Source organism: Equus caballus, chromosome X (genome assembly GCF_041296265.1).
Source record: "Equus caballus isolate H_3958 breed thoroughbred chromosome X, TB-T2T, whole genome shotgun sequence".
Lineage (NCBI taxonomy): Eukaryota > Metazoa > Chordata > Mammalia > Perissodactyla > Equidae > Equus > Equus caballus.
This window is the reverse complement of record NC_091715.1, coordinates 10,099,034-10,116,370: the sequence shown is the minus strand read 5'-3', so window position 1 is coordinate 10,116,370 and position 17,337 is coordinate 10,099,034. Positions and strand designations below refer to the sequence as shown.

Sequence of the window (17,337 nt, the reverse complement as noted above, 5' to 3'; positions counted from 1 at the left end):
CCTGCCTTGCCAAAAAACATGTGTTATCTGTTTCTCTTACTTCTATTCCTTCCAGGGAGGTCCATCCTTTCATTATTTGTCTATTCCCTACAGTTTGCACACGAGTCCCTACACCTCTCAGGTTTAATTAAATCTCCATCCCACAGGAGATTTCTCAAAAAATTAAAAATAGAAATACCATATGACCAGCCATCCCACTACTGGGTATCTATCCAAAGAACTTGAAATCAGCAATTCCAAAAGTCCCATGCACCCCTATGTTCACTGCAGCATTATTTACAATAGCAAAGATGTGGAAGCAACCTAAGTGCCCATCAACTGATGAATGGATAAAGAAGATATGGTGTATATATATACAAAGGAATACTACTCAGCCATAAAAAAGGATAAAATCGTCCCATTCACAACAACATGGATGGACCTTGAAGGTATTATGTTAAGTGAAATAAGGCAGACAGAGAAAGATGAACTCTGTATGACTCCACTCATATGTGGAAGTTAAACATAGAGACAAAGAGAATTGATTGGTGGTTACCAGGGGAAAGGGGGGGGCACAAAGGGTGAAGTGGTACACCTACAACATGACTAACAATAATGTACAACTGAAATTTCACAAGGCTGTAAACTATCATAATCTTAATAAAAAGTTAAAAAATAAATAAATAAAAATAAAATCTCCATCCCACAGATAGCTGTGCTGACCCTTTTCTTCCAGCTCTGGCCTAGAACCTAAATTTTTCTTCCCAAGCAACACTAAGAAACAAATTCACAGGTTCACCACACGACTGGGAAGCTTTTTGCTGTGCCCTGTTTTAAGTCACCAGCAGGAAGTGAGTGAGTTTTACTATGAGGAGAGAGGTAACACAGTCTTCTCTCTCGCTTGATTCTGGTCATAAATTCAAATACCAGAGGAGGCAGGCAGTCATCATCACAGGCAGAGGCAGCCTGCTCCTTGCTGGGGGAAGAACGTTACTCTGAAGCAGTACCGTTTCTCACAGGGAACAGCCACCTCAAAATAGGAATGGCATGGTGCCAATCACAAAAGAGAAAGAAGAAGAGGGCTATTTCTTTGCTGTGGGGGGGCGCATACTTTGTAGCTGCAGAGTGGCCTACAGAAACCTCTTTAGACATTAAGAGCAAAGAAAAGAAGCATTTCCACTGGGCACCTCAAAGATACCAAGTTTCAGCCTTTTCCATTTCCCTTTGCACCCAAAGAGGGGGAATGAAGAATATAAGAGAACTCGTCAATGATCAAAATGAAACCACACTATTTAATAATTTTAAAAGCCATTATTATAATCGACGTTACATCTCAGAGACAGAAAACCCATCTACTCAGTTGGTTTCTCTTATTCTAGTACATTCTTTTTATTACCTACTCACTCAGGACTCTGCCAAATGGCTGCCTATCAGATCCGCTCTCAGGTGGCCACTGTCCCGACTCAGTACCTATCCCAATGGAGGTCCTCAGGGATGGCTTGCTGACCAGCCAACCCCACCCCTACCCCTACCACCCCAAGGGGCTAGGGTTTGGGGAAGCAGGGGTTTGGGTTGGCTCACTGCTGTACGCCCAGCCCCAGGAAAGAGCCCCACTCTTGATCAAGTCTCGGTGAATTAGTGCTTTCCAAAGCAGATTTACTCAGGAATCAGCAAAATCAACCCTCTCAAAATCTCTTGCTTCTTCCCCCAATTCCTCCTATTCCTGAGTATGGTGACTTAAACCAGGAAACTGCTCACAAGAGGTTGTGCATAGGTTCTGGGGGTGATGTTTTCCCAGTGTTTGAAAGGAACTAAGAGATGCTTTTACTTGAGGAATGTCTTTTCAAGTTGGAGGCTTAAGTCCTTTGATCCAAGGAGAAAAGGACCTGGCTGTTGGCCTGAGCCCTGGAACGAAGTTCAGATCTCCCCCTACAGCTTGCCCCTCTTCCCTCCACACTGGTGAGGGAAGTGGGTAATCTGGAGAAGAGAAGAGGAAAGAGAGAGGGGGCCGGACAAGAGAAGTCTGACGACCGGTTTTCCTCCAGCGTCATCAGCTTTTCCGAAGATCAAAATGTAAAGGTTTTTCTGTCCTAAGTTTTTAAGACATAAAGGAAGCAAACAGATAGAAACAGAAATAACATTAAAATGTTACCATCACATTAAGAATGTATAATGGGTGTTAACCATTATTTCAATTTTCCACCATGATTTCCCAAGACGCGAAAGCCCTCGTGAAGCGGTTTTTGCATTAAGTGTCTTAAGCAAAAGGGTAACTGCTCTGCCAGACTCTGGACAAGAAAAACGTTCTAAAGCAACTGGCCTGGGAAGGCTACAGGAGAAGCCTTTCCTGCCCAGTTTTCTCCTCAGCACTGTCTTCACACGTTCAAATAGGGACTTACTTCAGAAATGTCATTACCAGCGACAACCCCAACCCCAAGACTCTGAATAATCTATGCTTACAAAAAGTCCTTCAGAGATACAGAAAGAACTTACAGAGCAAAGACTGGCATTCAGGGTGCGGCCATGCTATTTGTTACTTAAAACAAAGGAAAACTTACTTGGGTAGTGATAGGAGGCAGGTCTGGTGGGCACAGCAGCTGCAGCAGCATCCACGTGAGGCATGTCACCAGCAGGACGGAAGCCATCCACTTCAAACTGCCATGGTATGTTCCCTGCATCTACACAAGGTGCAGACAATCGTCCCATGAGTTCTCAGTAACAACAGCAAGAGAAGGAGTGCCGTGCAGGGTGGGGATAGCTAACTGCGAGCACTTCAGGTTCAGCCAAAGCAACCGGGCCAACCCTTTCGTTACAGGATTCTAAGACATTTCCAACAAGGCTATTTGCCAATGTATTCACTTCTCAAAGTGTTCTTAGGCTTTGAAGAATGAGATTCATGTACAAAATTCAATTCATTACCCAATAGGAAAATCAATCCAGTGACAGAGAAGAATTCACTCGATTTGCTGATAAGCATTTGAATTCTATTTAAATATCAATGATTTAACCAAGTTAATTACAAAGAATCTGCAAAATTTATTAAGTCTTTTCATTTAATTGTTCAAAATATTATACTTTCAGACTTGGCAATGAAGCTCATGAGGCTAAATGATAGGTTATACACAAATATAAAGACGTCCCAAGCTGGGAAGACCGTGAGAGATGATCAACTCTCCACCCCTATTCTATACTTAAGCAGCAGGCTCCCAGGTGAGGCAATCTAAGGCAGGGCCATAGCTGGGACACCAGTTTCTAGACAATTTAGCTAATATTCTTTCACCTCCATTTTTTCTTTTTAAGATTTTATTTTTTTTCCTTTTTCTCCCCAAAGGCTCCCGGTACATAGTTGTATATTCTTAGTTGTGGGTCTTCCTAGTTGTGGCATGTGGGATGCTGCCTCAGCATGGCCTGATGAGCAGTGCCATGTCCACGCCCAGGATTTGAACCGACGAAACCCTGGGCCGCTGCAGCGGAGCGCACAAACTTAACCACTCGCCCACGGGGCCAGCCCCTGACCTCCATTCTTTCATTTGGTTTCCCAAATCTGAGGCAGCTGACAGAATCAGTATAATTTAAAGAAAAATAACTTAGCATCTTCATATTCCATAAAAAGGGGAAAAACACAAATTAGAAAATCACTTATTTTAAATCTGAGGCAATCCCAAACTTGGTAAATTAAGTTAAGGTTTACTTGTGGGCTTAGCTCCAATTTTGAAATTATTGGTTACCCTAAAATTTTTTAAAAGTAGAACTGAAATGCACCCCTGAAAATCTGTGATATAGAAATGAGGCGATATATCCATATTTGTGGCTTTATCACAAAATACAAATGTCGTAATTTCTAACTCTTTTGCTTTTCATAACAACGGAGGTATTTCACCAAAACTAAGATTTCTACATTTTCAACTTATAAAAACCAATACTCATATTTGAACTTACATTGAAAAGATGATTCAAATTCCTCAATATCCTTACAAGCTAGCTTGTCCAGATTTGAAAATGCACTTTTGTCTTGGAGTTCAGTTTGTCTTTGATAAAGACTGGATTGGAAGAATAAAATTCATGAATGTGAAGCTTTAATAACGTAAAACCCAAGAACACAGGGTGATAAGGAGCCTTGTGTGACTTGAGAAAATGCTTTAGAGAATTCATTTTTCTTCAGCTCATTGAGAATAAGAGCTGCACTGCACTGGGCACTCGGCACGCATCGCTCTAAACAGTTCATACACGCTAACTCAGTTACTCCTTATAACCACCTCAGGCTGTGAGGCAGGTACCACCCAAAGAATGATGTTGCACCCTCAATGCTTGTCCTAGGAGGAGTTTATTTTTTCAAGAACCATAAAACATTTAGGAAAAAAACAAATTCTGTACGCCATCAGCACAAGCCAGCTGCGACGCAATACTGTAAGCCTGATGTACATCCGAGTGCCCTAACCCAGCACGTGTGTCTTGTCTCTTTGGCTTTATCACAAGAAAGAGCAATGTAAGAAAACATTATATGCTTTAGGACCACATGTGGCAGTTTTCAATTCTGTACAGTACAACTGATTTACCTTGCACATGCCCAGGATCGAACCTAGAACGAAGGGGTCAGAATCTCCCACCATGGGGACCAGGCACAGGCAGGAGTCCCACGTGTAACCCGAATGCCACCCTGAGGGACCCACCATTGAGCTTCTAAACACATCCACCTCATCTTGCTTCAGCAATCATACCCGAGGACCCATCATCCCTGTAGAATTTATTTCAATGATAGACAAATTGGAACCTTATTTGTTTATATTTAAATGCCAAAATATTTTTAAATGACTTTTTAATGATGTATAAAACTGTTTCAAGTTTAAAAATAAACTGAATTTATTTGCTTTCACAGATTTTGTACGTTGGTTTTTTTTTTTTATCTTTATAAGCCAAGTCTATTCAGGGAACTATGAGGATGCTTATTGATACCATAGTGCATATTCTATATATAAGTTTAGCAAACAAGTGGAAATTACCTATTTGCTAAAAGGTATCTTTTCCCCCCAGGTAATTCAGATGATTCTCAAAGATCATACATCATCTTACAACCTGACAAATTCTACAGCAAATTCTGTACTGCCACATGGTCTTTAATATCACCTAAAAACCCCAAACAAGTCAAGGCGGAGACCCCAGGCAGCTAAGCAGCCTCAGCTGCGGCTGAGCAGAAGGCAGTATTTACCTGGCCTTCTGCTCCAGAGGGCTGCAGACAGAATGGATGGAAAGGCTGTGCCTAGAATCAGCAGGTGAAGGCTGGGGTGTTCTGTCAGGACAAGGACTGGGAACAGCAACGTGGGATCGGCCCAGACCTAAGGGGCAGAGGGACCAGGGCAAGAATATCACAAATTGTTTGGAGAAGACAGCAATGTGGTTTCTAACGAGTTTATTACTTTGAAAATAAATTCTATTATGCTTGCAAACAGCTGAGTATGATGCATAAGTGAGCCACAAAATTAACAATTGAAGCAACTAAGTGAAACTGCAATGATCACAATAAAGTGTATAAAAGCAACCAGCAGTAAAGGAAAAGCCATTATCCCTCTCTGAACACCTCTGCATGCCAAGCAAAATGCTGGAACCTGACCCTCTATCCCACTGCCTCCCACATCAAGCCTGCTAAGCAGGAAACCACAGGCTCAGAGAGAGGACACTGAGCCAGACTTTCCTAGGCCCGGCTCCCGCCTGCTCTTTCCACTGGTGGCCAGGGCTGCACTCATTCACACAGGAGTCCACTGAGGACCAGATCCATCGACAGCCAGGGCATCCTGCGAACCTTTTTGCGGTAGCTTACCTTCCAGATACATTTCACCATCCAGGCTTCTTTTAGCTTTTGGAAGGGGAGTGGAGGAGAGGCGCCTGGAGGAAGAGCCTCTGCGTAGCCGTGAGGCCGCACTGCCCGTCAGCACTTCCGACGCGTCGCTCTTGTCCTCTATAAGCGTGCCCACTGGAAGCCGCTCAGAGACAACTCTGTCCTCTGCAAACACACATCCTTCGGAGGCGACTGAAGTCATGTTCTTGAGAGCAGCTAGCAAGTTCAGGGGTGGCGGTGGGCTGGGGGCCGGCAGCGGGCTCTTCACAGAGTGCTGACTCAACTTGTGGTGGTAATCTCGGAAAGCCCGTTCCAGGCGCTCCGCCTCCTGCTCTAGCTCCTTCACCCTTGCCTTGGTATTGGCCACAAACTCAAGGTCAGAGTCCGGGGAACTACCGTCCATGCTAGCAGTGGGATAACTTGGGATCCTTGGTGTAACTGTGCCTGCCATCAGCTTTTCCTGTTGGAGAGGATTTTTCAAGAAATCCCCATTTATATCATCGCCATGAGGCAACATTAGTCCACCAATGGAATGACGGATCAGAGACGGCTTCAGGTTGCGGTACACTTCATTCTCTAGGGCTGCAGGTTACAGAAAGGTAATGTGAGAAAGGAGGGGAAGAGGTGGAGAGCAAAATTAAAATATGCTCAAGAATATTTTTTTTGAAAAATGACAGAGAGAAAGAATAAAGACAAACTTGCACATTAAACACTTTCTGAAGCCACGGTAATTATAATTATTAACATTTATTGAGAGCTTATATGTCCCAGCTTCTTTCGTAATGCATACTACTGCATAATCCATTATGCACAATCTTGAAATCCAAAAAGCTCTGAGAATTGAAAATTTATTCATAATTTATTGGGGTGGCAAAGCCTAACCAGACCTGAACTCATTTGATTGAAAAACTTGACCTGAACTTACATAAATCCATTTATCATCTTTATTTATTCCATCTAGCATGAATATGCATACATCTGACTGCAAAATAATTCATGTGTCAGGGCTGGCCCGGTGGCACAGCGGTTAAGTTCGCATGTTCCACTTCGGCGGCCTGGAGTTCACCGGTTTGGATCCCAGGTGCGGACATGGCACCACTTGGCAAAAGCCATGCTGTGGTAGGTGTCCCACATATCAAGTAGAGGAAGATGGGCACAGATGTTAGCTCAGCGCCAGTCTTCCTCAGCAAAAAGAGGAGGACTGGCAGCAGATGTGAGCTCAGGGCTAATCTTCCTCAAAAAAAAAAAATAATAATAATTAATGTGTCTCACTATAGGATGCTGCCCCAGAAATCCAGTGTTTGGCCCAAGTTTCAGATAAAGGAATGAAGACCTGCAGTCACAATGCTGTGGGCTAAGAACTCTCACTGCTCCCATTTTACAGATGAGGGGACTGCGGCTGGTCACACAGTTAGCAAGGCGGAGAGCCGCTGGGATCTCCCAAAGCCAGGCCAGGATGTGTGACGGCTCCTCTCCTGCAATGGCTCCTCACTGGTGCTCTGGGACAGACGCTTGCAATGGGCCACACATGTGCTTGAAAAGTTTCCATCTTCATTCAACTATTGTTCATGATACGAGATCGCTATGATTTCAGCTGGGGGCGGTTTGGCAAACAGAATTGTTGACAGAAAATGAAGAATAGGAAAGAGTAGAAATGAGGAAAGAGATTAAAATAAAACTAGTGCAGGGAGTCAGGAACAAGGGACTGCCAAGGAAAGAGAGCAAATGGGAACTGAAGAAGCTCAGAACCAGGAAGCAGGAGAAACCAGTTCAACTGGTAACACACAGAAACCTCCTTTGAGCTGGAAAGCAGGTGGAGAAAATCTCTAAGCTGCAGCATACTTGTTATGAAGTAGGAAGGGGCAGACATCACGCATCCACAGTGAAGACACAGTAGTAACATGACAGCAATAACCAAGTCCTGAGTATGTTATACGTGCCAGGCACTGTACTGGAACCCATCGCATTGCTTCTTCATTCACCATGGCATGGTAGGTATTAGTATCCCCATTACAAAAAGGAAATGCACGTCCAAGGAAGTCAAAGGGACGTGCCCAAGGTCAAAGAACTAACTTCAAAATTGGGGTCAGAAAATAAAAACTGTTTCCTGGTATTGGGAGCAATGCTCTTTTTGCTAGGCCACCCTGCTTCTCCCAGAATTTACACATCTGTCAAGGAATACATAAAACCACTGAAGAGTTGATTGGCCTTATTATCAGGGGAATAAATAAAGGAAAGCCTAGGCCCAGGATGAATTTGGGGACTTCTGTGTCACCACCACACATTTCCTATTTGGGGTTATGAGGCTCCCCCAAGCCATGGCACACCTGTGAAAGCAAGTCACTTTAGCTGCCGACCCAGCCGGCATTTCTGAGATGGACAGGGAGTTTTACTTCTAAGATAGCATATTTCTATGGCTTTTCCCCTACTATGAGAATTACTACAAGTTCAACAAGTAATGATCATTACATTTCCACAAACGTCAGAAGCTTCACACACACAGGTTAAAAATGTCTCTAACCTGTCTGAGTTTGTTTCAGTTGCAATTTTAACTCGGCAACCTGCGTAGTTAGCCTCCTCACAGTGGCATCATAATCTAGTATTTGGGCCTTTAGCCGTGTAGAGTGCTCAATCTGAAAAGATGGAAAGAAGAAAAAGAAATCCATGCAAAACAAATCACAGATCACTTGAAAAGAAACAATTCTCTGATCAGGCTTATTCTCGTTTTCTGTTTTGCCAATTCTGAGCAGCTTTACACCCTATAACACAACTGTGACAGAACACACAAGCAAGTTTTTCACCTCCGTTTTCACTCATTCATCTCAAAGAACAGCTACTCTAGGGCACGAGGCAGACATCAGAAAGAGACCATCAATGTGTATAAGTCGCAGGGTGAGAATCAAGAGACAGTTTAACAGCAGGCACCATTAGGACTTGGAAAATTTCATGTTTACGTTTATTTGCTTTCCTCTGGATTTTATTACTATTATGAATATAAAGTCATATAATCACTTGAGAATTTTCTCAGATGAGAAAGGATACCCTTAGCATATTGGGAGAGTAATTTTTGATGTTAAAATAAATCTGATTTACGCTGGTGCGATGTAAGCCCAGTTTACATGTCTCCAAAGTGGACTGGCCTAACACCTGGACAAGCGAAGAGCAATACTTACTTCACTGTGCAGCTGTCTCTGCAGAGTTTGCTTGTGGCTTTCAAACTCCTTATGCTCAAACGCGATAGCATTTTCTACCTTCTTTAATTCTTTCTGAAAAATCACCAGCTCAGGAGATGGCTGAGCTATGCCTACAAACGTAAAAAAGAAAAAAGAACCCCAGTCATTACCAACCTGAAGTGTTCTCATTTCACTTGACAAAAGCAGCTAAAGACATTTTAAATTGTTCTTCCTCTTCTTTGTACACATGCAATTAATATTTATATTATTAATATAATTAATATTTATATTATATTATATATAATTAATATTTATATTATATATATTAATATTATATTAATTCTATTAAATGGGCTAGGAACAATGCTGATTCACAAATTTCAGAACAAAAGAATTTAATGCACGTAAATGCAAACTTTACTACTGTTCAGAGTCCTACTCCAAGTAAAATAATTCTTTCAAATCCTCAAATTAACTTGAAAACCCACCCTCTCTACCACGAACAGAAGGCATGGAAGAAGCACTCTATCAAACCAGTGGATGAGTGCCCCCAGGGCCAATCCAATCTATGCATCTGGCAGTGGCACTCAGGGTCCAGGCAAAAAGCAGACGGCATCTCCAGTTCGGGTCACTGGAGGACCCTTTAATAAAGAGTGACTTATGTAGGGTAGCCACAAAGGATAGTGTAGTTCCCTGGGCTAGCACCGGGCCCCACTGTTACCTACTTCTTGGGCCTGGAGGGGAGGGGAGGGAGGAATTCCCAGAACTGGAGAGCGCGAGCTGGCACAGGCGCAGAGTGCTGGTAAGAGGCCATTCCGCAAGCATGGGGATCTTGCTTGGCTAAGAGGCGCAGGGCCACCACAGGGCCACTGTCATGGAGGTAGGGGGATAATAACCACCTCGACCTCACTCTCCTCCCTCCCTCGAAGCGAGTGAGGGTGTCCCCATTGGCCAAACCCAACCAGTGGTCAGAGGGTGCGGGGAGCCTAGTACCATCCAGAGGCAAATGTGTACAGTTTAAAAATATTTCTTCTTAGTGACACTATTAATTATGCAGTAGCAAGCAAAGAGGGAGTAACCTCAATCCAAGAATCTTGATTTTATAAAATCTCCCCAACTGAAGCCTCCCTTACAGGTAAAAAGCAGTTTCATAATACGGAGCTAATATGAATTACAAAAACATGCAAATCAGAAAAAAAGACATACGGTTTAGGAGATGCAAGTTTTCATTTCTACTCTCTTCCAGTTGCTGTTTAAGTAATTTATTTTGTGCCTGAAGCTCCAGTTTCTCTTCTTTGAGTAGTGAATAGTCACTCATCTCTTTAACTTTTTCATTCAGCAGGTGGTTTTGCTTTGTTATTGCCAAAGACTGGGCTTTCATAGACTCTAACGCAAGCTGGAGTGGAAAAGGGAGAACATATTTGAACAATGACTTTGCAATACTGTTTAAGTAAAAGCTGGCGGGCTGCTTTCAGCTGGGTGTCACATTTAATTAAGGTCACTTGACTGAAGTACGGGTCTTTGCAATGACAAGACCCTAACCACAACAATGGAATCATCTTCTTCCCTAGAGTTGGGGCAGAGGGAAGTTCACACAGCTTGAATTATACAGAACCCTGTCCTACAAAACAGGGGCTTCTGTTTGTCACCCCATTTTCCAGATGTAACCAAGGACCCAAGAACAATCACAGATTGTAGCAATATATTTTTTTAAATAAGAAAAGATGAGATAGATATCACTAACATGCTATGGGGTACTTTCCTTTTCTTAATATAATATATCTCATGTTTGGATACAGAAGTCTACAAAGTTCTCAAATAAGTCAGTCATCACTATTGCAAAAATAAATTTTATATACAGAGCGTATTTTAAGTACTTAAAGTTCCAGCTGTCTTTCAGATGGCAAGCTCATGAATGAACAGAAATAAAGTCCCAGTGGCATGTGAAAAATGCATCTCATTTTGTTTTCACCTGCAAGCTCCCAATGGAGTGACAGGAATTTTTCCTTGCTGCTGATGGGAAAGCAGAGAGGCTGAGGTAGAAACTAAGATGAAGTGGCCACCAGCTATGGGCCAGGCACATAAATCAGCTCGCTGAAGTCCCTCAACAACCACAGGATGTGGGCAATAGCCCCAAGTTTACAGATAAGGAATCCAAGGGCATGGAACTTGCCCAAAGACACCCAAGCAGCAGGGGAGAGAGAGGATTCAAGCAGGACTCCAGGCCCCAGAGGACATTCTTTCTATGCTTCCCCAGGAGACTACAATTGAAATGAAGACTGCCTGAACTAAAGTTCAGCCATCACCTTCTTAGTCACATAATAAACAGTCCCAACATATCAAGAGGATAACTTAAGATAAATTACGTATGACTAAAACTAAAAGTTCAGATATTGTCTAACATCTAGTTCAAAAAAAACAAGAGGCTTAACAATTACCTCAAGTTCTTTCACACGATTTACAGAATGATTGAGTTCTTCCTTTTTTGAATTAACAGCTATGAGCTCCTCTTGCAAATGCAGAGCTTTTTCTGAAAGAAAGAACCCACCAATTAAATATCATCATGTTTTTCCTAGTGAATACAAAAGCCATTTAATAATTTATGGCCAGTATGTCAGACCTAATAACCATTATTTCATAATCTAAAATAGCAGATGTTGGAGTTAAAAAATCAGCAGGCAAGTAAGAAACAGAGGCCTGTTACCCAACAGGTGATGGGCAGCTAGTTATAACGGTCACATGTGTGGGGAACTTCCTCCTGCTACACACACTAACCAGAGTTACACCATCTGCTCAGAGCCCTCATGCTGACAGATCTGAATTTCCTTAAATACAAAGGTTTGTCTGTTACCATTTTAGTCACTATTTTGTTGTTTTCACTTCATCTAACACAAGTCTGTGTAGATATATCATAAAAAGCAATTTACTGAATACGTGATGGTACTAATTCCTCAAGAACTATTAGTCTCTGCAAGACAGTTGCAAAGGAGCAGCCAGCCACATACTGGGTGACCTTACAGGTCAGTATCAAGTACCCAGCTCTGGTTTACTCCCAAGAATTAATTTGAAATTTCCACCAAAAGTTCAACTTCTTGTCACAGGCAAGTTCCTACAAACATATTGAAATGTAAAATATCTGAAGATTGAAAAATTCGCCAACTTTCCTAGTCCTGGGCTAATGTATACAGCAGTTTAGGAGAGTATATGTCAAGTGAAAATATCATGAAGCACAAAAATATATTAGAAGTAAAAGAAATAATAAACTAGGTCACAGGGGACAAAGTTAAAATAAAATTTTCCTTAAGTAAAAAATGAAGTCTCTCATGGTTAAGAGTAATATTTACTGGGTGGCAATAAGTTGCTGCCACCTTCTTGACAATCACAGATTTATCAAAATATATTGAAATAAAGTTGGATAACATCTTACCGATATATTACCAACCTTTGTGAATAAATAAAAGGTTAAACATGAAGGTTTGCAAAAACGTAGTGAAAGACAATTAGTTTTTTAATTTTGTAAAATTAAAAGGATAAAAAAATGTGCAATTCTGTAGTAACAATGACGGGTAAGCTACATATTTTTAGGATATAGAACAGACCTGATTTAGGAAGCTAATAACCTACATCGGAACTGAAAAACACAGCTTTCTTCCCCCAAGAATCACCTTTGTTCTTCCTTTCATCTTCAATCAGTCTATTAGTTCTACTGATGTAGTCGTCCTTTAATTCAAGTTGATACCTGCAAAGCAGAATGACTAAAAATGAGTTCCTTGTCATTTTCCTGGACAGACTTCTATTGACGCATGAGCTTATCTATGGCACCGGGGCACCTAAGGGCACTGACCATGGCAATGCAGAAACTGCAGGTCTCTCAGTGCTAAGGCCAGGGATCTGAATTCTGAACATAAAAGGGCTGGTAAAACCCTGCTGCGATCCTGTAAATTGGGTCCCAAAAACTCAACCACACAATGAAGGGTCCTGTTGTTGTGAGGTTACTGAGAGCAAGTGCATCTCAGTTGGTCTGGACTGACACAAAGGAGTACATTAAGTTAAACTTACACTGTACACAACAGACTCTAAATCCCAAATGATAACAAGTCGGTCACTTCCAATCCACCTGTGCTGCCTCCCCACTCCCAACCAGGATAAGAACTTTCGCCTGAGGGAGCTGAGCACAGTATTGAGGGCTGATTACCAATAGGATTATATCTGGATTAGTGATATCAAGAGGCACATTTTCCCAGAGTTTTACTTATCTCCACCAGCTTTTCCCAGCTGACTTTCTGGTTCAGAAATGGGAGAAAGGAAAGAGAAGCCCTCTTGTGGTGAATATCCTCCAAATTCCAACATTTGCCATGAGGATACTCAAAGCCAGACAATGATACCAAACAGTTTACTATCTCCATAGCTATGTAAAGTTAACCTACACACTCTTACTCCTCTATTTCTAGAAGTTTAACGACTACAGATACTTCAGTGTTTACTACCATATTAACAAGGGGAACTGACATTAAACATGTAGATAAAATCCAATATTTCAAAACTGATACATGGAAAAGGTGCTCTATTTCTTTTTTAATAGAATTCTTTTAAAGAACAACCTCAAGGAACTTTTGCAAGTACCACATAATGGAACATCAATGACAAATTATGGGAAAGGCAGTAAAAAGAGGTCACTGATTAAGAAAGACCCAGAGCAGCAATGCTGAGTCATCTCTTCACTAGGATTTCATTTATTCAGTAAGTACTAACTGAACTTATTACGTGCCAGACGCTATACTGAGCACCAGAGAAAGAAGTTACCATATGTGCTGAATGTCTTTGAACTGAGGTACTATTCACTTGCACACAAAACTCAGACAATAGGAAAGCCACAGTAACCCTAGTTGTCCATATTTTCCTTTCTCTATGCCATTTTTTGCTTCATATAGTTAACTTTATTTCTTTTGATTCTGGCTTTGCAGAATCTTGAAGGAATAAGATTCCTTATTCCTTGACCAATAAGATTCACTGACCAATACTATAACCACTGAGTTGAATAATTTAAAAACTGTTAGATATCCCCATCTAGAGGCAGTATGAGTGGGGTAGAGGAAAAGATAACTAAAAGTGATTATAATTCCAATTTTACACTCTATCAGCTGTGCAAGCTGAGCTAGTCACATGGCGCCCTAAAAATTAAAGCAAATCACAGGCCCTCAATAAATGTTAGAGAAGCTACAAATAAGAATGAGCAGAGGACACTATTTTCTATACTCTTTTTAAAACTATCAACTCAAATACTCAAGGGAAAGGCTTGACTGTCAATGAAAACATGTATTTTTTTAAACATTAAATGCTGTCATAAAATGTTAGTCTCATCTACTTCATTGGTGTTGCCATGTTTCCACCAACTTAATTCAAACATGTTACTTCTTTTAAAACACCAACAATTACTTGAGAAGTTCACTCTTGAGCTTTTGGTCATAGGTCTCCTCAATACTCTTTATATTCAGCTCCCGTCTCCTAAGAGCATCAGTCACGCTTTTATTCTTTTCTTCTTGTAGCCTCTGGGCCCTGAAATTAGCAAAAATAGATAAAGCAAACAAGAAAACTATAGTATCTGAAATAGAGAATTTAGGGGGAAAAAATAACGTGTTTTTAGCTCCACAGACTAAAACTGTGATGTGACTGTCACTGCTGGGAAGTAAACGAAAAGAGCCAGAAGTCCTCCATCTATTTTATGAACTGACCTAGTGACGATGGATCCAAACTAGGAGATGGAGCTATATGGTGGCACCTGGCTGCAGGGTGTGTGAAAGTGTCAAGACCAAAGTGGTTTCTCACAGAAGAGGATTCACACTTAACAAATGAATTACAAGTGATAAATGGCCATAATCAACTCAGAGGTCCAAGAATGGTGTTATTAATTACAAAGCTACAAGCAAAAAGTCAGCATACTTAAGGGCTTATTTCTTCTATAATACTGTTTCCAACTGTGAGATTTAATTGATTAGCCCATAGATATTAAAGGTAGAAGGTTCGATTTTGGCCTTTAATAATCTATCAATCAAATACTGAAGAGTGCCTAAAGAGATAGCCAAAGATAGATGGATTAATCAGAAGTTCCAAATACACATGAATGGAATGGTCTTCATAGTGAGACCTTCAATCAACCAGAAAACCAATTCCAGAGCCAGAGAACTGGGTTCTCAGGTACTTAGATCAAGCCATAACGAGAAGTGGTGCAGAACGCTGACCGTTCCAAGCGGAGGCTAAAGCTGTGTGTTAGCTCCCTCCGCTGGCTAATCTGTAAAGCTAAGGAGCAGTAAACTACATCAAAGCTTATATACCTAGAAGGGAGAAGTAGGGGAAGTAGAGGTAAAGAAGTGATTACATAATCATGAATCATGTCTGCCCAAACTTGGTTCCTTTTCTTTTCTCTCTCGTAATCAATTTACCTCTTCACTACTGCCAAAAAGAGAGTGAGGTAGGCAGAGAGAAGAAATCAAACAAATCAAGCCTACATATAAACGAGAAAACAACATTAATGAAGATGGAGACAAATTCTTTAATGAAATAAGACTGCTGGAGTATCTGTGTCAATTAATGGCAGATCCCAAATGGGAAAGAAGGTTTATTCCACAAACTACAGACTGGTGGGCTTGCTATTAATCCCAGGTAAGATTTGAAGGATGAAACATTTGTGAGCACTCACAAAAAAGTAAGTAACACACACACCATGAGAAATAGCTTCACCTAGTACAAGTCAGAGCCACCGTATTTCCTTTTTTGACAGCAGAGCAGGTAAATGTGGCAGGTCTGGATATCTGGAATCCAGTTACTATATGCACATGAAACTGTTAGATCTGAATGATCGAAAGTAAATGTGAAACATATGATTTGCTAAAGCATTATTAATTTCTTTCCTTTTTCTCCCAAAGCCTCCTGGTACACAGTTGTGTATTTTTTAGTTGTGGGTCCTTCTAGTTGTGGCATGTGGGACGCTGCCTCAGTGTGGCTTGATGAGCAGTGCCATGTCTGTGCCCAGGATTCGAACTGGTGAAACCCTGGGCCACTGAAGTGAAGCGCACAAACTTAACCACTCAGCCACCGGGCCAGCCCCAAGCATTATTAATTTCTTCAAACTATTTGTCTGGTCTTACTGTAGCCTGATGATAGCGTCTCATTCTGCTTTTTATCCCAATGTCTAATTTTCCAAAAGTGAAACCCTAGTCTTTATTTCTCTTAACCTGTGCCTTTTAAACTAGGCAATGTCACCTTTACAGCCAAGAACTCTGCTTGGCAATTAACATCAGAATATTAAGACATATATTCAGTAGTTCTTTTTAATTTCATTCATTATGAATACCCAAAATGAACATGTTACTTACAATTCAAAAGCTTCAATTCTCTGCTTCAGCTCTGCTTCTCTGCCTCTTAGCAAATCTATATCTTTTAGCAGAAGCTGCCTTTGAGCATAAATTTCTCTTGTTTCAGTCTGTAGAGGAAAGCATTAATTTTTAGCAAGGAAGCTCGACAAAATAAAATAGATTTGAACTAATAGACTGCTTCCTAAATTCTAGGAAACAAAGTACAGACATTTAGAGTAACAATTTCACTTTCAAGAGGTTCCAACTGAAGGTATGCTTTTTGCCTATTCTACTTACACAAAAAACTTACTCCCTCCCCCAATGACTGTTAAACTACATTACCCTATATTCCTAACATCCCTTGTCTAATTATTCTACATAGTTAATTAACATCTCTCAGACACTTACTTAAAATTTTGATAAGTTTTTCAGGAAGAAGAAAGGAAACAAAACGTACAGTCAGCAATAAAACTTAATAGAATTCCCATGGTTCTGTTGTCATTTGAATCTTTCAGTTCATAGGTCACTCTGACTCAGCATTTGCAAGCTCATATGAACTCCCAAATGAACAGGCCACACTTCCATTTATGTGTTCACTGAGCAAGGATTTACTGAATATCTGTCATATGACAAAGAGCATACTAGGAGCTGGATATAAAAAGATGAACAGATCTAGTCCCCATCTTTAAAAAATTCACAGTTGAGTCAGGGAGAGAGAAACAAACAATCACACTGCGATGAGATGATTTTACAACCAAAGTGCAAAAGGACTCCATGGCAAGAACAATGCCTGAATGAGTCTGTCAGTGGGAGCCAGGGAAGGTGTCATAAGGAGGTGACAACTTAAGCTGGATTTTGAAGGACAGGACAGTTTTATCAGGGAGAGAAGGGGAAGGGCATTCCAGGTGGTGGAATAAAGGCCAAGAGGACAGAGCCGCAGGTTGAGGTTTCAGGGGAAGATTGGAAACAAAATGCAGTGTGCTGCTATTGGAGCAAAGGT

General features: G+C 41.2%; 1 protein-coding gene across 11 annotated transcripts in view; it reads right to left on the bottom strand.

Moving 5' to 3' along the window:
- Nucleotides 1-17,337, bottom strand: part of OFD1 (OFD1 centriole and centriolar satellite protein) — a 46,819-nt gene that overhangs the window by 3,529 nt on the left and 25,953 nt on the right. For 7 of the 11 annotated variants that reach the window (XM_023633905.2, XM_001917181.6, XM_023633907.2 and 4 more), the window contains 11 exons: nucleotides 16,359-16,465; nucleotides 14,422-14,541; nucleotides 12,651-12,724; nucleotides 11,424-11,515; nucleotides 10,192-10,381; nucleotides 8,986-9,116; nucleotides 8,334-8,445; nucleotides 5,795-6,394; nucleotides 5,186-5,312; nucleotides 3,919-4,019; nucleotides 2,538-2,657 (listed from right to left, as the gene is read on the bottom strand). In XM_023633905.2, coding sequence (XP_023489673.1) covers nucleotides 2,538-2,657; nucleotides 3,919-4,019; nucleotides 5,186-5,312; nucleotides 5,795-6,394; nucleotides 8,334-8,445; nucleotides 8,986-9,116; nucleotides 10,192-10,381; nucleotides 11,424-11,515; nucleotides 12,651-12,724; nucleotides 14,422-14,541; nucleotides 16,359-16,465 — 1,774 coding nt within the window. The remainder of the gene's footprint in view (nucleotides 1-2,537; nucleotides 2,658-3,918; nucleotides 4,020-5,185; nucleotides 5,313-5,794; nucleotides 6,395-8,333; nucleotides 8,446-8,985; nucleotides 9,117-10,191; nucleotides 10,382-11,423; nucleotides 11,516-12,650; nucleotides 12,725-14,421; nucleotides 14,542-16,358; nucleotides 16,466-17,337) is intronic. The other 4 variants (XM_023633908.2, XM_070256932.1, XM_070256929.1 and 1 more) reach the window with 2 other exon arrangements.